This window comes from Nilaparvata lugens, chromosome 5 (genome assembly GCF_014356525.2).
Source record: "Nilaparvata lugens isolate BPH chromosome 5, ASM1435652v1, whole genome shotgun sequence".
NCBI lineage: Eukaryota > Metazoa > Arthropoda > Insecta > Hemiptera > Delphacidae > Nilaparvata > Nilaparvata lugens.
The window spans coordinates 60,609,371-60,631,767 of record NC_052508.1 but is presented as its reverse complement, the minus strand read 5'-3'; the positions used below and the strand labels follow the sequence as shown (position 1 = coordinate 60,631,767).

General features: G+C 35.2%; 1 protein-coding gene across 2 annotated transcripts in view; it reads left to right on the top strand.

Moving 5' to 3' along the window:
- The first annotated feature begins 397 nt into the window (after positions 1-397).
- LOC111055447 (sodium/calcium exchanger 2) overlaps positions 398-22,397 on the top strand; it is a 75,112-nt gene continuing 53,112 nt past the window's right edge. Inside the window, exons 1-2 of one of the 2 annotated variants that reach the window (XM_039428955.1) lie at positions 398-700; positions 18,334-18,579. In XM_039428955.1, the coding sequence (XP_039284889.1) occupies positions 18,334-18,579 (246 nt within the window). In that variant the 5' untranslated portion in view covers positions 398-700. The remainder of the gene's footprint in view (positions 701-18,333; positions 18,580-22,397) is intronic. The other variant, XM_039428954.1, reaches the window with a different exon arrangement.

The window sequence follows — 22,397 nt, the reverse complement described above, 5'->3', positions numbered from 1 at the left end:
TTATGCGAGAAACCAAAAAATGGTACCTTTAAACCACCCCCACCCACTTAGCACAGGCGGTAGGGGTGGGGACTTTTGATATGTTTACCTCCTTACTACCCTCAACAGAACTGTGGGGTCAAAAATTGCCTTCCAAACATTTCCCTCTATACCATTTTTTGAGCATTCATTGCCTGGACTATGAATTAAAAAGACTAGATGAGAAGTGAAATTTTTCTGCGAAAATAGAGTTAAAGCGAGCATGTTCAAATTGAGCGCTTTGTTTTGGGCACTGGAGTTAGTCGAGTAGTGGGGATGAAACATGTAGAAGTCGCCGGAAGAATGCGTGGGCATCGCCATAACAATTATTCTGCTTTTCTGCTCAACGGCTACAAACAACCAAAGTTCTTCTTCAGACTTCAGTTCAGTTCAGCTCGACTTGTTGAATATTGAGTGTTGGATCTCTGTCTGGTCCTCTTCTAAAGTTGTCAGACGATAAACAAAATAAAACAAAACGTTTAGCCGCCAAACTGTGTTCTAAGTTCAAACTTACTCAGTGAGTTCATTATTGCTGTTTCAAAACCGAAGTTTAGTTGTTAAAGTAGTAGAAAATGTGATTTTCAACCAGAGTGCTGTGATTTTGCTTGTTTCATTGTTTGTGACAGTAGTGACTTACCTACTGTAAAACTCTAGCAAATTACAAAAAAGGATTCTGCAAAATGTAAGTAATAGAAACATTTCATTATTATAATGGTATTACGGTCTGGGTCTATTGAGTTGTTGTTCTGGGTCTATTTAGTATTGTTCTGATGTTATGATAATATTTTTTAAATCAATGATGAAATTACATGTACCGTATACAATGTAAAATTGAATGTATTTTGTCTGAGATATTTTTTGTTGAAAATTTAAAATGGAATATAGTGATTGGTGTTGAAGAATAAATCCGGCAGCCGTCTATTATTTCTAGGCTATAGCCTAGTGAGGTCCACGTTAAGAAAGATGTAGGTAGGTATTATGGCAGTGGAGAGTGGAGATGAGAAATATAGGAAAACAGCTTTGCCGATTCTCTTCCTTGCCACTGCCTTCTATAGGCTAGAGTATAGCTGATACAGTTATATCTGATTAAATATTGTCACGATATTATTCTTTTTAAGGAACTAAAATTGACAAATGAATTATGAAAAAATCAAATTATAGAAAATAAAAATATTTCTATCATGAAAAGTTTTTGTAAACCAATACAAAACCTAGCTAATGTAACTACCGTACTGCTATTATCTCACCTTATGTTTATAATGTTTCACTATGCATCTTATCTTGTATGTCATTTATATATAATAATGAATTTATTGTGCACTCTTTTCCGTATAAAATTATTGTAAAAATAACCTCAATTGGTAAACATGTTTTTAAAATATGTCAAAGGAGCACAGTCTCATAAATTATTCACCTGTCAATAGACAAGAAGAATGTTCTTTATTTTTCATATTGAAATTTGTAAAATATCTTGAAGATGTTGAATTGGAAAATATTGAAAAACAACATGCAATAAAAAAAATAAATTAAAGTTGTGTTACTCACCGGTAGGCTATAATAGTAGTCTTATTGTGGTTATAAGCAGACAATCATCACCTGTCAATCACCAGGTATCTTTGTACCATTATTATCAAAATAAGCCTCCCTTGCTATTTCTGTACCGTATTTTCTTTCGTGGAATTAAAATTTATCTTTTTATCAAGCGCTTATCCTTTGTACCGTTATTATCAAAATAAGCCTCCCTTGCTATTGCTGTATTTTCTTTCGTGGAATTAAAATTTATTTATTGAAATTATTGTTCATTTCCTCGCACTTCACATCACTGTATCACATGGCTTGTGCCAATGTTTTCGTAGGTCAGTAATTCTTGTAATCACCACGTGAATGTGATGTCTGATAAGGGAGAAGCTATAGCTTCATACGGTATGTTTTAATGATAAGAGGTTCGACTTTTGTTTGTATTAAAAAAATATCCGTTTCAAATTTATGTAAATTACTGATTTTGAATCACTGCAACTGGGAACTACTTTCTTTATTTGTAAACGTCATCGTGACGAAAGCAATTTTTACTTATCTTGCCCTATTACCATAGGTAAGGAAAGTATTGCTTTCCAAAAAAATTTAAGGTAGGTACCCCAATTTCATGTTTTCTATACGTTTCATTTCTTTCCTTGCCCTATTACCATAGGTAAGGAAAGTATTGCATTCCGAAAAAAATAAGGTAGGTACCCCAATTTCTAAATTTCTATACGTTTCAAGGTCCCCTGAGTCCAAAAAAGTTGTTTTTGGGTATTGGTCTTTATGTGTGTGTGTGTGTGTGTGTGTGTGTTGTGTGTGTGTGTGGTGTGTGTGGTGTGTGTGTGTGTGTGTGTGTGTGTGTGTGTGTGTGTGTTGTGTGTGTGTGTGTGGTGTGTGTGTGTGTGGTGTGTGTGTGGTGTGGTGTGTGTGTGTGTGTGTGTGTGTGTGTGTGTGTGTGTGTGTGTGTGTGTGTGGTGTGTGTGGTGTGTGTGTGTGTGTGTGTGTGTGTGGTGTGTGTGTGTGTGTGTGTGTTGTGTGTGTGTGGTGGTGTGTGTGTGTGTGTGTTGTGTGTGTGTGTGTGTGTGTGGTGTGTGTTGTGTGTGTGTGTGTGTGTGTGTGTGGTGTGTGTGTGTGTGTGTGTGTGTGTGTGTGTGGTGTGGTGTGTGTGTGTGTGTGTGTGTGTGTGTGTGTGTGTTGTGTGTGTGTGTGGTGTGTGTGTGGTGTGTGTGTGGTGTGTGTGTGTGTTGTGTGTGTGTGTGTGTTGTGTGTGTGTGTGGTGTGTGTGTGTGTGTGGTGTGTGTGTGTGTGTGTGTGTGTGTGTGTGTGGTGTGTGTGTGTGTGTGTGTATATGTATGTATGTATGTATGTATGTATGTATGTATGTATGTATGTATGAGTGTATGTGCGTCTGTGTGCCCGATATCTCATCTCCCAATTAACGGAATGACTTGAAATTTGGAACTTAAGGTCCTTACACTATTAGGATCCGACACGAACATTTTCGATCAAATGCAATTCGAGAAAATGTGACTCCACGAGTGTGGAGTGGCTCCTAATAACATTATTGCCCGCGTATCAACGGTGATCGGCGAAAGGATGTTGGATGTTGTCCATGGAGGGTCCGGGGAAGAAAAAATTTTGTCAAGTGATAAAGATAAAAGTGCAAAGTTGCAAGAAGTTCAGTAGGCCTAAATTGCATTTAAACACGTTCAAAGCTTTTTACCTACCAATTTTATATAGGCATTTGAAAATCAACCCAAATTTTAGCTTGAGAAAATAATGTGATTTGTGTCGGTTATAGTATCTTCATTTTGGAAGAGAAAGTTATGATTCTAAAAAAAAGGTTTGAGCGAATTCTCGGAACGTCATTTGAAATGGATATGGTGTGTGGATATGATCTCAATAGGTAATTCAAATTTTACAAATTACAAAAACCACACATCAAGACATCAATATCCTAAAAAATCGTTTCGGAGATATTCAAAAAACACTATTATAATTTTGAAACACTAGTCCTATAAAATCAAGCAAAAATTGATTGGGGGGCAGGGTTTCCACCTGGGACTTGGGTGGTCCTTGATGATATTATTTATGTCTGCTAAAATGGTCCGTATACCCAAAAAGGTTGAAAACTGCATCTACAATATTTTTATTAAATTATCGATTCATATATAAAAAATACAGTAGGCCTACTAGGTATATTTATGACGATGATACAACAATATCTTCAAGCTTCATCAAAATGTGTGAATCATCAGGGGATATTCATATTTTTATTTCATTGAACATCACAATATGGGAAAGAGAAAACAGGCACTAGCCCAACACTTTTTCTCTTCTTGAATTTAGTTTATCAGAATCACCCAAAGCAGGGTTATCTTTACTAATGATTCTTATTTTCCACAGGACTAAAATAATCATTTCTGATTTTTTTTAAATAGCATAATTCTTCATTTTACTGCAAGGTTCTATATTTTTACAGTTATGCTATGCTATGAGATATATTTTGACGGTATGCTATGCGATAATAGAAATTGACTTCTTTATCAGTTCATAATTATAATCTGTCAAAGTAGTTAGGCAAAGTAGAAAGTGTGGCATATACTGATTAGAAATACAAATGTGGCATTTTTTTGTACGGTATGCTACTAAAAGTCCTAGACAGACTGACAGACTCAACAATAGGCCTACATTTGACAGAACTGTGCGCAATATGAGTAAAATTTTATAAGTGCGTGGGCGGTGAACAAAATTCATTTTCTTGTTTACGATTTTTAATGCTATTTTTGTACAATAAACTGTACAATTCCTATCGAAACGCCCATAAGAATTTAAAGAATGCTTGCTGCACCACCAAACCAAATTATGATTCTGAAGAACTGAACTTCATTTTATGACAGAAATAGAGGTACAGTGTATCAAATTAAAACATGGAACAAATCCTATATACATAACCATTCAATAAATTCAAAAATTTCATTGGTTTTATTCTATAGTTCTATTTCAGCTTATTTTAATCTATGTTTCCATCTTAGCCTGCCATTATCAGTAAATGAAACATTGTTCATCAATATATTAGGTATCAAGGTCATCAAGTTGTCATCAGGTATACGGTACAATGCAATAGATATTATTATATTATATAGTTACAGTTTCAATGTGTCACTGGACCTACTAATGTCTTGAGATGGCCAACTTTGTTACTGTTTTGAAAGAAAGTATCTAATTACCTTCCTTGCATCTATCATAATGTATCTATCTATCTTATGACTATCTTGAATACCGCACTGTTTACTATATTATATTTATCTTATTAACAGTATCTACTGTCTTACATATAAAGTAAATTCGTATGGCTTTTGTTGGTAGGGAGTCCCTTGCGGGAAGGTCCCACCGCCTGAAATATATAATTTAAGCCGTCAATGGGCCTTATATACGACTGTCATACATCAGCCGGGACCGTGCCCATCCGATAATGATCTGGTTAGAAATCTTTTGGTAATGAGAGGGTTTGAACCCGGGATCTCTATGCTGCTACGCAAGCACTCTATCCACTAGACCACGGATCACTCCTGTCTTACATATAGTAGGACGGTGCACATTTCGATTCTGATACAAAGCATATAAGATCACTACAAAATAGCAAACACAGCAATGAAATATCACCAGAAACACAGCAACAAGTATGTATATTTATGAAACCATAGTGTGACTCATGATCACTGCATACTGACAACATTCTTTAAAAGTTACATCAATACTTTACAATCAACCTATGCTAAAAGTTTGAAGTAACTCTTACTAGAGAAAGTAAAAGTACATTGCAATTTGGAGACATAAAGAAACAGTAAAATTCCATGTTAGGATTTGAATAGAAAGAATAACAGACGAGGTATTGCATTTGGCAAAAAGGTCATCTGCTAGTGACAGAGATGGAAACAAGTCTTGCATAGCAATCAACTTATTCAATTTATGATGTTGGTTGAGGAGATGGAATGTGATGACCTGCTACCTACTGAGATCCATACTGTCAGCATTGTTGGAATGGGAAGCATTGATAAGGAATGCTGACAGTAGAAAGTGAATCTCGCTTAGCCTCCAACAAGCGAGGTGTGGGAGGTAAATTGAAGTCAATTGCACTGTGCGAGCAAATTCACTGTCAGCATTAGTTGAACGGGAAACTTTGATGCTATATATGCTGACAGTTTGGAATGAATCTCACTATAGCTGACTAGGGTTCTCGATTTGGGTACGGTGCCGTACTGATAGGCAAAAATGTCACTTTGCATTTGCAACCAAATTAGGCCGACAAGTGAAGTTTTTTTTAGCCTGTGATGTCAACTCTCATTCATATTCATTCATTCATTTATAGACAGTAATTAATTACAAAATTTGGGATGAACCAACAGGCATTCGTCCAAATATGTTTCTATCCTTAATTTAAAATAAAAAAATCAGTGTAGAGGATAACAGATAAGGTAAGTAATCAGCGCTCTGTTATGGACAGTAAATGGGAGCTTTAGGACCTTTACACGGTCATGCAATGTTTATAGTATGCAAATATAGTATGATATAGTGTTCAATGTATGTGGATGTAAACATAAATATTATGTTTATAGACATTTGACCACCTTTTATCAAAGATTTGATTTTCTATTGTAAATATTTCTTAAAAGATATGACCTATTACACCATCAAAGATCATTGGTTAAAGATTTGTTCAAATAATATTATATGATCATATATTTGACCAACTTCTATCAAAGATTTAATTGTTTATTGTACATATTTGTTGAAAGATAAGAAGATAGACTTAATGAATGTTTATTTAGTCTATGATACGAGTTCTAGAGTACACCAGAGTATGTATGTTTATTGTACATATTTGTTGAAAAATATGTAGATAGACTAAATGAATGTTTATTTAGTCTATGCTAAGAGATCTAGAGTACACCAACAAAGATCGTTGGTGAAAGGTTTGTTCAAATATTTATGATCATATAAATATTTGAATGTGTAATCGGATCCTAACAGTCAATTTGACTAGATAGTTGTGACTGGGTCATACTTTAGCTTAACACGGGGCAAGAAAGGGATAGTTTTAAAATTGCTAGTGCAACGAATGCTTTTTTATTAGACATGAAAATGGTATGAAGTAAATCAGAGAAATCTTGTTGAATGATACCCAATTTCATTTTTCAATTATTGGAAAACACTGATTTCATTGTCGATTTCACTCTCATCAATTTGTTTGGTGGCTTAAGTGTAAGAGAGGGCCGGCTGCGCCCTATCTTCACCCTCCTAAGACTCTCATGGAAGCAATTCAATTCCAGTTCCAAGTGAAATTTACTATAAAATTAGTTTTTTCATAATGGCAGTATTTGATTAACAAGGTGTTGCTATCCTTGTCTATCATTCGACAAAGCAGATATCCTTATCCAGCTCAGAAACGTTGCCAGATCATTTTTTCAAGAATGTAAAAATATAATCAATTATTAAAAAAATATTTGATCTCATATGAAAATCTATTGTTTAATTAAGGAGAAATATAGTTCCTTGACGAATAAAATATAATTGATTAGGTATTCTAAACAAGAACGAATAGTTGATAATATTACATCAGGTATAGGCCCTACCGGTATCAGCTGTATTTTCTATACCAGCGGTTCCCAAACTTTTTTGATGGCGTACCACCTAATATGAAGTCCTCCTTTCATGTACCACCAGTATAAAAATGATTAATCATCATTCCATTGCATAGTAAAGTTTGTAAATAACAATTAAAAAATAACATTTAGCCTTTTAAGTACTTTACTTTAAAACAATGTTTATTTAGTTCTTTGCAGTTAGTTGTAAATAAATTAGTTAAAATTAAACTTTTCATAGTTATAACCAATGCTTATTTTGAAATAAAAATTAGGATGAAAGAATATAAATAAACTTTAAGGTGTAGAACAAAACTGTATTTGTAAAACAATACAAAAAATTCTAACATAAGTACACACAAGTTAATGAGAAGGATGAGCTTGTAGCGATTTGCTTAAAGTTGCAATGTCTGGTTTTATTGGGCTTAGCTTCAAACGCAAGTCATTTTCAACACAAGCCAGCCTATTTCTGTGTATGTTTTTAAGGTAACAAAGAGAAGAAAACGAAGCTTCACATAAGTAGGATTTTGAAAATGGGAGTAGAAACTTGACTGCTCGGTTGGCGATTTCACCGTAGTCTTGGCGTCGTTGAATCCAAAAGTCAATCAGGGTAGCTTTATCAAAAACTTCCTTCAAATCTGAGTCACAATTTAAGTCGAACAGTTGATCTTCTTCGGCTAATGAGAGATTCTCTGGGATTGTCATTTTCTTAATGTCACTAAACGGGGTTTTCATCCACAAATGTTCTTTATAGTTTTCTGGGAAGTAAATGCTCAAGTTTGCTACTAGTAGCTACTAGTAGAGTATACCAATTTTCGAACTTCACTCGCGTACCACCAGCAACGTTCCCGCATACCACCAGTGGTACGCGTACCACAGTTTGGGAAACGCTGTTCTATACAACTCAGTGGCAAAGCAGAGAATCAAAAACACTGTTTATTTATTTATACAACAAAAACAAAAACACATTATCATAAAATGATTGAAAACGGAAAATATAATAAATGTTAAATAGTTATGCTATAGTGAGGTCCACGTTATAATGGCAGTGGATAAAGATAGAAGAATAGCGATGCCGATTCTCTGCATTAATTAATTATATTTCTACACTGTCAAAAACATAATTGGCATCGGTGTGGACCTAGAAAAGAATAGTACCACCGGCTATGTCGAATGATAGACAAGGATAGCAAAACCAAAGTTGATCAAATACTGTCATTATAACGTGGACCTCACTATAGTAAACAAGAGCATTACGGGCCCCATTACACAGTCATAATATTATTTATTTATTTATTCATGGATAATAGATACAATTCAGGTGTAAACAACAGGCATTCGACCAAAACTGCTTTGCTTTCAACATACCTACCCGTTAACACCCTTACCACCCTTTTTTGTAACAATAAAATTATTTCAGCATAAAAACTATTTATTCATCATTTTATTAATTTAATCATTCAGAGTTATACAACTTACAGAAAAGTACCACAGGTTTACGCCCAAAACGGTTCCAATACAGTCCAAATGTTACCCCACATTAGTAGGTATAGCAATACTTTGGAAGAAGGCAAAGTAAGATGCTGACCTCAGATAATTATAATATATGTTTATAGATATTATAGCACATAACAGAAGACACTTTAAAGTTTGTAATATATAAATTAAAACAGGAGACACAAGACATAAATGGATTGAAAACACTTAAAAACTTACATTAGAAACGGAAATTTTCGAGAACTGCTCAGTTCCCTTCCCTTCCTGAGTTCCGTTTCTAATGTAAGTTTTGAAGTGTTTTCAATCTATTTATGTCTTGTGTCTCCTGTTTTAATTTATAGATATTATAATATATAATATATGTTTATGTTAATGTTCGACCAACTCCTATCAAAGATTTAATTTTCGCTGTTTTCCTATCTTTCTTCACTACCAGTTTATCGTGGACCTGACTACAGCGTAGTCGCTGTTACTATCATAGAGAAACAATAGCGTAAGTAGATATCCCATGGTATAGGGCGTTTATGTCGCAACTTTTACTGTTATCTCAAGTCGATTACTATCGATTATTGTAGATTTTTACTGTTTTGTTGGGGTGAGAGTGTATGAACGACACTATATGAGAGACTACCAGTGTCACACACCCTTTTGGGAAAGAAATACGTGAACTATCGGATTGAGATAACAGTAAAAGTTGCTACATAAACGCCCTATACCATGGGATATCTACTCAAGATATTATTTCTCTATGCTAATATCCACTAGCAATGCGTAATCAATTTCAAGAGCAAGCAGCACGCATTCACGTTTTTAGGTAAAAACGTGGACTGGACTCTGGACAGGAGTGTCTGATTAATAGCAGACAGGTGATGACCGAAATAGCCGAACGGTGTGTGGTGTAGTAATTTGCAATTTATGGCATCCGTAGTACTGATGCTAGCAAAACTAAGCAGACATTGAAGGTGATGATTGAGATGGCAGTGGAGGAGGAGGAGGAGATTGTTGTGGGGGAAGAAGAAGAAGGTTGAAAAATGTGAAGAAGAAGGAGAAAAACAAGCAGAAGGAGATGAAGAAGAAGAAGACGAAGAAAGAGAAGAAGAGGAAGTTGAGGTGGAGGTGAAGAGGTGATTAAGAGTAGAAGAACGTTGAAAATGTTGAAGAAGCAAAAGAAGGGTGGGGGGGGTGAGGAGGAGATAAAGAACAAGGCGAAAAGACGAGTACGAAGATGTAGAAGATAGACGAAGAAGAAGAAGAAGAAGATGATGATGAATACAAAGAAGATGAAGTAGAAAACGAATAAGAAGAAGAAGAAGAAGAAAAGGTGAAGAGGTGATTGAGAGTAGAAAGACGGTTGAAAATGGTGAAGGAGTAGAAGAAGGGGTGGTGAAGAGGAAATGAAGAAGAAGACGAATATGAAGATAAAGAAGATAGACGAAGAAGAAGTAGAAAACGAATAAGAAGAAGACCAAGCAGAAGGTGATGGAGAAGAAGAAGAACAGCAACAAACAGAGGGGAATGAAGAAGAAGAAGAAGAGTAAGAGGAGGTGAAGAGATGATAAAGAGGAAAATTTTGAAAACGGTGAGAGAAAGAAGAGAGTGGTGAAGAGGAGATGAAGAAGAAGGCGAAGAAGACGAAGAAGACTAATATGAAGATGAAGCTATAGAAGAAGAACAAGCAGAAGGTGATGAAGAAGAAATAGAAGAAGAAGAGTAATAGGAGGTGAAGAGATTATGAAGAGGAGAAGGTTGAAAGTGGTGGTGGAGAAGAAGAAGAAGAGAAGAAGAAGAAGAAGAGGTGGTGAAGAAGAGATGCAGAGGAAGGCAAAGAAGACGAAGAAGAAGCATAAGTCGAATACGAAGATGAAGAAGAAGAAGAAGGTGAGGAGAAGAAGTTTTTGAAAAAGGCGAAGAAGAAGAAGAAAAAGAAGGAGGAAAAGAAGTTTTTGAAAAAGGCGAAGAAGGAAGAGAAGAAGAAGAAAAAAAAGGAGGAGAAGGAGAAGAAGAAGAAAAAGAAGGAGGAGAAGAAGAGTAAGGAGAGAAGAAGAAGTTTTTGAAAAGGGCGAAGAAGGAGAAGAAGGAGAGGTGATGAGGTGGAGTGTACAGATGTTTGATGAGAATAAAAAGGAGGAACGAAAAATAAAAAGAGGAGGAAACAGGAAGAAGTGAAAAAGAGATTTTGTGGCCTCTACCTTGGCTTCATATTATACATCATTACAGTCAAGATTTAATTTAAACTGTCAGCATTCTTTACTAATGGTACCAACTCTTTCCCATTCAACCTATGCCGACAGATTGACGTGAATTTCACTGTAAATGACCAACCTGCTATTTCTCATTAGTCATTTGTAGGAGTGAAGGTGAGATTCGTGTTTTAAAGTCTGCGGAAATGATAGGAAGGCATTGTTGACACTTACACCGCCTTATTTAGTCGATAAAATGTGATTCAAATCATCCCGGTAAATCTGATCTAATGTTAATATTGTTGATAATGATCAATATTATATTTCAAATACATTCACCAAAAAATAATATTGATTGGAAGAGCGTAGGGAGTTCCTACTAATGACTAGAGTCTCGAGTCGTCCATTTGTGGATTTGTATGCATGTTCGACGATTACTTCAAATTTTCAACACTACTCTTTGAATCATATTACACATATCGAGTTCGTTGGCAAACGAAATTGACTTACTCCTTCGTCCTTTTTGAGGATATAATAGGATAACATTGAAAGTGAATAATACAAAAATTAGTGACTTATCATCCAGCTAACTGATAATTTGCTTTCTTGGGGGGATTTTTGAAGTTATCACACAGACTGTCTGTTGTTCATGTACAGACACGTTATTTTATATGTCTCTCGTGAATTTTTATTCAGTCTCATTTACCCATATGTCTCAAGATAAAATTGTTGAGAAGAGAGAAAAACAAGAAGAATAAATGAAAACAAACATTAAAGAGTAGAAGGAAATCGAAGAAGAATGGCAGAACTGGAGGAATTAGGTGAATGGAAGAGAAGAGTGAACATAATTTGAGTGAATTGAAGCGGAGTTAAAAGAGAAGAAGGATTTTAATGGAAATCGAGTTAAATTACTTGGAGATAAGCGATTTAAACTATTGAATATACTGTAATTGATATGAAAGGCTGAATTAATTTTCAATGTTATAACATTGACTAGGTACCTCAAGGTTGAAAGTAGATAAATGCATCATCAAATTTAATTGCGTCTCAAAACTGCTTGTAACGCTATGCATACTCTAGGTATCGAAAAAAGGTTTCAATTGTATGCACTGTATTCATTTTCATGAACAAAATCATCGTTTACAATAATATTGTTGTGAAGCCTGTTCTAGAAAAATTCATAATAAAGAATCCATACACTGACAACACTTCCTGCACATTCTATGTGATTAAACACATCTTAACTCCGCCTAATAGATATTTTTCCCATTTCCATTATAATACTAGTAGTTCTGTGAACAGTAGACCTCACGCAGTTTTCTCATCCACAAGCATCTGAATGTCACCTGTTTGAAATGTTAACAAACTCAGTTCACGTTTGAATTTGTATTCCATATGCTATAATTCATCCAGTTCCGTGATAATCTTTCCATCTGATGAAAATTAATTTTTACAATAAATAAATATTATAATTTCTTCAGCATTATTATTTAGTTAATTTGATTATTTTTAATCTCCTATTAAATTAATTTCTTCAAATGTTAGAATATTGATATAAATTATGCCCATCAGCACCCATAATAATACCATGACTGCAAAACTAAATATTGAAACCAAAGACCTTAAAGACCTCTTTAAACTTGAAACTGTCAGCTGATTGGCTATGAATAATTCTATAGTCTGATTAATCCTATCTTCAGAGTAGATGATATATAGTGATATCGGGGTATGGAGGAATTCCTTTTCTTTTCATATTATCCTTAAAATGCAAAATTTCAAAAAACCTTGTGTATACATCGTCGCGCAGTTGAAAAAGGAATATTCCTGCCAAATCTCATCGAATTCTATCAACGCGTTTGTCCCTAATTGCGTTACATACATACATTCATACAAACAAAAGAAAATCCGAGTTAAAACAGACCTCACTACGTTCGGTCAATTATAGTAAGCCAAAAATAGATCACGATTTCAACCTGCTAAGTGAATTTTTTTTACTCGTTTCTGACAAAAATTGGAAATTTTTCTCGCTGTCACTGAGAAGAATCTACTCTTGTCTTCTATAAAAAGAAATGAGTAGAAGATAGAGAATGATAGAGCTAGAGATGTGGAGCATAACGCCGGGAAAGCAAAGTAAATGTGCCGAGAGAAAGTTATCTAGCATCTGACTCTGGCCTGCAATACTTGTAGTGGAAATTGCCTTTTCAGGTACTAAGGCCTATTGTGAAATACGTGCTCGATAGCCTTATTTCAAAGCTATTTTCTGAGATCTGTTATTAGATTTTTTTGTGTTCAAGTGAAAGAATGCGAAGAATTGATGGGTTTTTGAGAGGAGAAAACAAAATTGAGTAATATTGGAAAAACATTGAAACTGGAAAGAAGATGAGAACTTCTTTATAATCTCCTCATAATATTATTTTGAGGCCATGAACACAGAGTAAATTAACAGCGTTTCTCTTTCCTGTTCCATGAGTGATTGCAATGATAAGATTATTATGAAACTGTGATGGATTATGATGAGTCTATGAAACTTATTTTATGAATGTCTGCGTCTGCAAATACGTAGTCAGTGATAGAGTTTGAGATTTCACCGTGAAAATAGAGTGAATTAATCAATTTAAAATTAGAAAGAAATAATTCATGGATTATTGTAAATGGTGAAGAAATTCTTGCCCAACGATGATACTATAGTTTATCCAAAGTCTGATTTCTATCAAGTAAATAATAATTTTCAATTGAAACATAGTTCATGAATAATTGAAAATAGTGAAGATATTTCTGTCCAATGATATGATTATTTTTTATAAAGATCCATGAATTCTTTGCTTTTTCAAATTTTATCACATACGCCTAACATTCATCATAAACTCATCTCCTTGACCTTCTCCTCCACCACTCGAACGTTTCTCATACCTCCTTCTTCACCTTCCTCCCTCCCTTTCTCCCACACATTCCCACTTGTCTTTCATCCTCTCTTTTTCTTCTTTTCTCCTTGTTAATCACTTCATTTATCTTATTACCATTGTTTACATCCTCTCTGTTCTCTTATTTTTCTATTCTTCTTGGATTCTCCTTCAACTTCTCCCATCTCTCAATATATTATATTCTATTCCCTCTCCTACTTACTGTGAATAATTGTTTTATTGGCGTATGTGTACAGTAACAATAATTTTTGCTCGTTTTGCTGGGGGATTGGAGCGTTTGATTGACACCTTCTGATACCTGTAAATCATAATACCTAATGGCGTCTTGTTGATACTGTATTGTTGATTATATTATTTTACTATATCTATATAAATAAAAATCGAGCCTCAAATTTTGACACTCAATAACTTTTTTATGTGTGCACCGAATTTTATTTTTTTTGTTGTGTTCGTTATGTTTAGAGCCAGGTTTATGGTCTATCAAATTTATAATCCGACTTCAGGACTCTTTCCTACGGTCCTTCAAAGTTTACATGTAATCCTAATGGGAGAAGATTTGTGAGTTAGCCGCACACAGAAATAAAAATCAGCTGTTATAATCATTGCGTCATACAACAGCCGCCGGTAGATAGTAGACAAGAGTGTGTGCTGCTCCATAACCGCCCATGTATTTTATTCTAAACGCATCGACTAAAAACAAAATGACTGATCTGTGTGTAACCATCCAGCAGTGCGGCTTCAGGTTAAAGAACTTACATGCTCTAAAGATTTTGCTTTGTTTCGAATAATTGTGTTGTCTTCGGTGTTCAGAATTAATTGATTTTTTTAGTAAATTATTTAATTTGCAGTTGGAAAATTATATAAATAAAATGCCGCATCGCCCCTCCTCAGGTGTGCATTAGCTAAAGTTTGTCATGAGATGCGTTAAACTATTTGGAGGTACGAAGTTCGCCGGGCCAGCTAATATACTTATACTTTTTTATTTCACTATATCATTATGAATTATTATATGATCATGTAGTATTACAATGTCACACATTATCATGAGATCATGTTATGAGAATGTAATGAAACCATATCATGAAACAGTTAAAATGATCTGTAATACTATAAATATTATTGTAACCATGTTATCATAGGCGACAAGAATAGTAACAATATGAATAATAAAATCTATCTATCTATCTACTTACCCTCTTTCCACCACTTCTTAATCCTCCATCACTCTTCTTCGTGTTATATACCCTTCTTCTTTATCTGTTCCTTGTTATATCTCTCTCTTTCTCATCATTCCCTATCTTCTCTTCCTCTTCCTTCAACTTCTTCTCCCTACTCCTCCTTTCACCTCTTCCTCCACCACATTTCCCACCTCCTCATCCTCATCCTCCTCTTACCCTCTTTTCACCACTTCTTAATCCTCCATCACTCTTCTTCGTGTTATATACCCCTTCTTCTTTATCTGTTCCTTGTTATATATATATATCTCTCTCTCTCATCATTCCCTGTCTTCCTTCCTCTTCCTTCAACTTCTTCTCCCTACTCCTCCTTTCACCTCTTCCTCCACCACATTTCCCACCTCCTCATCCTCCTCCTCTTACCCTCTTTCCACCACTTCTTAATCCTCCATCACTCTTCTTCGTGTTATATACCCTTCTTCTTTATCTGTTCCTTGTTATATATCTCTCTCTCTCTCATCATTCCCTGTCTTCCTTCCTCTTCCTTCAACTTCTTCTCCCTACTCCTCCTTTCTCACCACCTCTTCCTCCACCACATTTTTCACCTCCTCATCCTCCTACTCTTCCTACACCTCCTTCTCCATCACCTCCTTCTCCTCCTCATCCATCTTCCCAACTACAATCACCTCTTCCTCCTCCTTTTCCTCCTCTTCCTACCCGCCACCTCCTCTTCCTTCCCCACACAATATGTCATGATGTCATGCTCGATAGTGTGAACCAGTGGACTGTACATTCTTATCATTATTCTCATTTACGACTTGATAGATAGGTCTAGATCTGGGTCAGTGGGATACCGGCATATATAGTAGCTTTAGTAGGATGTATAAATCCTTCCCTTGCGTGTTGGCTGGGTGACCTTTGAACTTTGCAGATTGTATTGAGGCAGCTATAGTGGAACTCACTTCAAACTGTCAGCATTGTTTGAATGGGAAGCGTTGGTGTTATTCATAAGGAATGCCCACACTTTAAAAGTGAAACTCACTATAATATAGTGGTCACCTATTTTGATACCATCTGTAGATAAAGATATCAAGATAATAAATCAGGGTGCGTGGGAATTGCTCATTTGCTCATTGTTTAGTGTGCTAATCGTAGGAGTCCAATCTGTGATGATTATATCGTGGAACTGGAGAATCGTTAAATTATCTAGGGTCATATTCATGAACCTCACTTATTTTTATTGTCGAGCGGAGTGACTCAGTTTCAATTAATGCGATATGGTTTTCATTTTTAAAAGTTCGATCGGTTATCACACTAGACTTGCATAAATGCTTGCTTGGTGAAATGCATGGAGCATTTATATCATTTGCTCATCTCATAATTAGTTGTTAGTTGGTCATCTCATAGTCAAAGTACATTTATAACGGGTCATTTCAGAAACAACATAAGTCATTTTTTGGTCAAAATTGGTTTAATGCAGAATCTTATTCTTTGAAGGTAAATACAAAGTTCTCCTGAGAAACCACATAAGTCAGGCTTGTAATCTAACCCATATCGAGAAGCCTGACTAAGTGGTTTCTCAGGAGTACTTTGTATTTACCTTCAAAGAATAAGATTCTGCATTAAACCAATTTTGACCAAAAAATGACTTATGTTGTTTCTGAAATGACCCGTTCTAGTTGGTGTTAAACTTTTTCATGGATTTTCTTAAATTGTATTCTACTTGATAAGCATAATGCTTCTTTCCATTTCCTCTTCGTCTTCCACTTCAGTGAAATTTACTTCAAACTGTTGGTAAAAAATAGAAACAATAAAGGAAATTTGATACTACTTCAGATATTCCGGTTATCTTCTATCGCTATCTAACGCTATCTTTTATAATATAATGCAGTAGCAAGGCAGATAATCGGTAACGCTGTTCTTCTATCTTTCTCCAATGCCATTATAACGTGGAACTCACTATAGATGTATAGATCATATATCACTTAACGGGATAACTTGAATCACAGATATGTACTATCCTATTTATTATATTAAGCGAGCAATTTCTGTATATATATATTTATATCTGGTTATGTGGTTATGTATGTCCAACGGATCTCGAAAACGGCTCTAACGATTTTCACAAAATTTGGAACGTAGTAGGTTTATGATATAAAAATTCTATTGCACTAGGTTTCATCCCTGGGAAAACTCGCTGAAAGACATGAAAAGGATAATAATTATTCATCCTTGGAAAAACAGATGATAATTTCGTAATTTCGTCGTCTGTTAATGATTGAAGTGAGTGAGCGAGTGCATGTGTGTGGGACAGATAAAATTATGACTCAGCTGTTGAATTTTTGTAATCATTCAATCAGGTACTTAGTGCCGGTTACACAAAAGCCGGTTAAATTTTACTCCTGATTAATACCATTAGAACCAATCAGAGAAGCGATCTTTTTTGAAATGGTCTTCTCTGATTTGGTGCACGTGAAATTAATCAGGATTAAAATTTAAGTGCACAAGGCCTTTGTGAGAGAAATTTTTGCATTGCTCTGGGAATTGATCTCAATTCACTGTGATTAGATAGAATATTTCTGTATGAACTATAAATTATATATTATAATTTCTTCTTTCGTAATAATTTTTCCATGCTTTTTCACTCTGAGCAAAGCTCGGTCCCCCGATATTAGAAGGTGATGTATTTAGGCTATTGTATTGTTGTTTGTATGACGATTGTCAGTGTGATGGACTGTGCCACCCGTGACATTGAAATGGACAATAAATAAATAGGAGAAACTGTTAGTAATGATTTTGTAACGAAAATCTCACTATATGGCCCGGTTGCACTAAAGGCTGTTGGATTTTAATCATGATTGAATGCCACGAGAATGCATTGAATCAGAGAAGCCTTCTTTTCAAAAACGCCTTTTCTGATTGGTTCTCGTTGAATTTAATCACGATTAAAATTTAACAGGCTTTTGTGCAACCGAATCAGAGAAACCTTCTTTTCAAAAACGCCTTTTCCGATTGGTTCTCGTTGTATTTAATCACGATTAAAATTTAACAGGCTTTTGTGCAACCGAATCAGTGGAACCTTCTTTTCAAAAATGCCTTTTCTGATTGGTTCTCATTTCATTCAATAATGATAAAAATTTAACAGGCTTTTCTGCAACCGAATCAGAGAAACCTTCTTTTCAAAAACGCCTTTTCTGATTGGTTCTCATTGCATTCAATAATGATTTAATGATTAAAATTGCACCGGCTTTTGTGCAACCGGCCATAAGAGCTTTATCATAATAATTATTCATTCTTCAATCATTTAACATAGCACAACTTCTCATAAATTATGTCTCAATTCGATTTAATTTGTAATTTTGTTATTTGTTTGTGTCAGATGACCCACGGCAACAGCAGTTCAGTGTCGACGTACCGATGGGGTCCCCCGGACATCTGCCCGGCCGGTCTCATCCTGCCTCTGGTCGACGAGCGAGAGTGGAGTCTGTCCTTCAGGCGCACCCTCTATCTGCTCCTACTGCTCTACTTCTTCTTGGGCATTGCCATTGTCACTGACATATTCATGTCGGCCATTGAAACCATAACCAGCAAAACAAAGAAGGTCTATCTGGCCAAAAGCAAGAAGGTTGGTGAAATGTTTTCCTGTTCGAAAATCGATATAAAAGTCTAAGGATCGGTTTCTACTAGGATACTAAGTGCCGTTTCCACAGTGTCAGTTTCAACTAAATTCCATTTTCTACCGGATTAAATCACTACCTCCGTAAACCAAGCCGTATCGAATGACAGGTAGTTGATGGCAACGTCAGCCCAGGTAGGGCTCCTACACCAATAAAAACACTAGCTGATATAGATCAGCTGAAATCAACAAATTTTTTTTGGTGTAGGAGCCCTACCTGTGCTGACGTCACCAGAATGCACTATGGCTTTGTTTACGGAGGTAGTGATTAAATCCATATCAAATCTCGTACTTTATATTGTGGTTCATTTTGAGTTTCAGTCACTAGCTGATTTAATCCACCAAAATGCACCTTTAATAAGTGTCCTATAAATGGGACCTAAGTAAACTATGTTGGTGTATGGTGAGATACATTTCAAACTTTCATCATGTGGGAGCAATACAACACCAGTGATGTTACTAATAAAAAATGTCATACTTTGTAGTGCTCCTCCTCACTTTCAAATTATTAGTATTAATATTTCTTAGTATTATTTACTCATCACTTATCAATATCACTGTATCAATATTTCAACATTGGGAAGGTATCAATTATCTAAAAATCGTTCTAGATAATATTATGAAAAAGAAAAGAACATGTTTTCGTCGTCTGCATTGCTTCATAGACTGATTATTTACATTGCAACTATGTACAGTTGATTGAGATGAATTAGATCTTGCTGTAGCCTGTTTAATGGCAGCTATTCTCTAAATAAAAATTGAGACTTTGACAAAATATTCATGTTGCGAAATTTCAATCTGGTCATGCAAGCTCATATAACTGGTTATACTGCATTCAAATTGACAACTCTGCATCGTCGGCTGTGTTGTCAAATAGCCTATATCGTGTCATATATGGGCTTGCTCGAAAAGATTGGAATTTCGCACAATTTGGCAACTTGGATATTTTGTCCAAATATCAACTTGTTTTATTCAGAAGCTACAAATGGCATGATAGTGTCATTTTGATAAGTAGCGACGTCAAATTATGAGAGGGGCATCTGCTAGCTGATCCTTAGAGGGTGTATATTTTCCTTTTCTTGATTGTATTTCTGGAGTTTCCCAGGCTTTCAATGAATAAATCACCTTTTTTATTGAGATGAACAATATGAAGGAAGGCCTACTAATTTCAATTTTTTAACGCATGTATTACCTCTTGATATTATGTATCACCTCTTACATAGTATGAGATGATAATATGATGATATGTATCACCTCTTTATTTAGATAAACAAGATTATAGGCCCACCGATATAATTCAAATATGTACCGTACACCTGTTCTCAGTCTTTCATAGACAGCATCCGAAGGAATTTATCTCCATAAATAGAGATTTGTAGGCTACTATGTTAAAACCACAGATGCCACAAGTGTCCCAGTGACTCCATAGCACTGTTACGTCACAACTGCAAATTGAGTGCTGCATGCAATTTGCCAATTTGCTCAGTGTTGCATGCGATTTGAATTGGTATGAAGCCATTGAATACACACCTGCGGCGTTCGGTTCCCTAGAGGCGTCAGGATTTCCTGAAAGAAGAATAAAGAACTGTCGGAAGAAAAACATTGAAAACATATTATACATTCACAGTCCCCTCAGGATAGTAAATCTTGATTCCAGATTTCCATCATGATGTGTTTTGTTTTTTGACACGAATAATGTCTGTTTGCACAATGTGTATCGAAACAAATGGAAATTGGGATCTTTCAGTTTATTGCAATACGGTACCTATTTATGTTGAGACTCAATTTAAACTTTTAACATTACTGTAAATAACATAATTGCTTCCTATGTTTTCCATTGAAATAAATAAAATTATTCAACCAATGCAGACCGTTCAAAGTAAATCTTACTATAGTAGCCGATCCTGTCAATTTCACTCATTCACGGCTACTATATCATATTAATTTTACACAGTTTTGAATATAGAAATTGGCCATTTTTCTGTGCATTTAAATAGGGGCTAAAATACACTAAAAGTGATTTTTTTATTTTTTCAATTATGGTACATGATTTTGAACCGCCTGACGAGCTGAGAAGAATGAGCTGTAGTACGAGGAGATCTGATCATTCTGTCAAAAGTTATAAGTGTTTAAAGTTTTGATCCTTAACGTATCCTTATGACGTACCCCCCACTAGGAAATACTGAAATAAAATGTTTCTAACGGGTGATTCTCATAGAAAATAACCCGCGTGAGATGATTTCAGCCGAAATATTTATTTTTCTGTTAGGAAGGTCTTGAAAAGGTATTATCATGAAAAATTTGTATTTTGGCTGTAGGACATGATTTTCAATTTTTGGGTATATCCCCCCTCCCCCCACTACTAAATTCGAAAATTCCTAAGGAATCCTGTTCATAATGAATTGTTTTTTCACATGATGTGTGGTATTTTATCTATACTAGAAAAATATCCATGTTGTATAGGGTAGAAGTAGTAGGTTTGCATAGTTTTGAAACCCCCTTAAAAAATACCCCTTTTTTGAAAATTCGTAGCTCCGGAACCAAAAGTGGTAGAATCCTGCGCGACCACTCAATTTATTGGAAATCTTATTCTCTTCAATTTTGTCGAGAATGGTTTTTCTTGAGAAACTCAAGGTTCACGAGATAAAATGGGAAAATTGAAGAAAGTCCGCAATTTTGGGGGTTTTGGGGGTGAAGCCGCCCTCTGGCGTGTCAGCAAATTTCAGATTCGAATTCAGCGCCCGTCGCTAGAACCGTCGAATATAGAACCGTCGAGAAAAATTCATTCGGGGCTGTTTACTGAAAAACGACCATTCGACTGGACTATAAATGTTGTGTCAAGCCCAGAAATTAGCATAATTTTCATTCCGTACACTTACTCATCCAGACTCATTCTTGAAAATGAATGATGACTTATTATTCCAAATTGAATCCCAACTCATTCCTTGGACTTGGAGTCTAATTAGAAAGCATCCTATAAAAAGTATGACTGATTCCAAATTCCTTGAAATCCTTTTACTAAACTGACATGGAAGTAGACCCTATGTTTGGTCGATGAAATAATCTTGAGTAATGTTTAGAAAACCTTTATCCTTTTGAATTGGAATTTAAAAATTAGAAATTAGCATGAAAATATCTCACTTGAATTCTAACTAATTTTTCAGAGTAAATTAATTGATATCATTGTTGAAAAAATCTTTTTGAATTCTTCAAACTGTCCGCATTGTGTATAGATCACATCAATGCTTCCCATTTCATCATCAATGATGATGGTAAAAAGTATGAGCTATTCCAAATTCCTTTAAACTATGACATCAAAATAGCAACTATGCTGAGTCGATGAAGTAATTCCTGAGGAATGCTGAATAAAACCTTTATAGGTCTTGGTTGAATTCAGCCACTAAATCTGAAGGTCACCAATATGAGACTACACCTTTTAACTTGTATGTGGAAGCTGCTCCAGTGGAATGTGTCAGCATTGGTTAAATGGGAAGAATAGCAGTTATTTATTAAGGAATGCTGATAGTTTGGAGTGAATCTCACTTGTGGTTTTTATTAGTAGATGATGTCATTCCGTGTAGGATGTTTCAGATGATTTGTAGTTCCGTACGCTGTTTGAAGCAGTTGTTTTTCATTGATTTACGACAAAACTAAATAATGTTGTCTTTTTGAACATGTGAAAAGAACGCATTGGAATTATATCACAGGATGCACTATGTTACATTCAACATGACCTTACATTACATACACCATTCTGTGATTATATT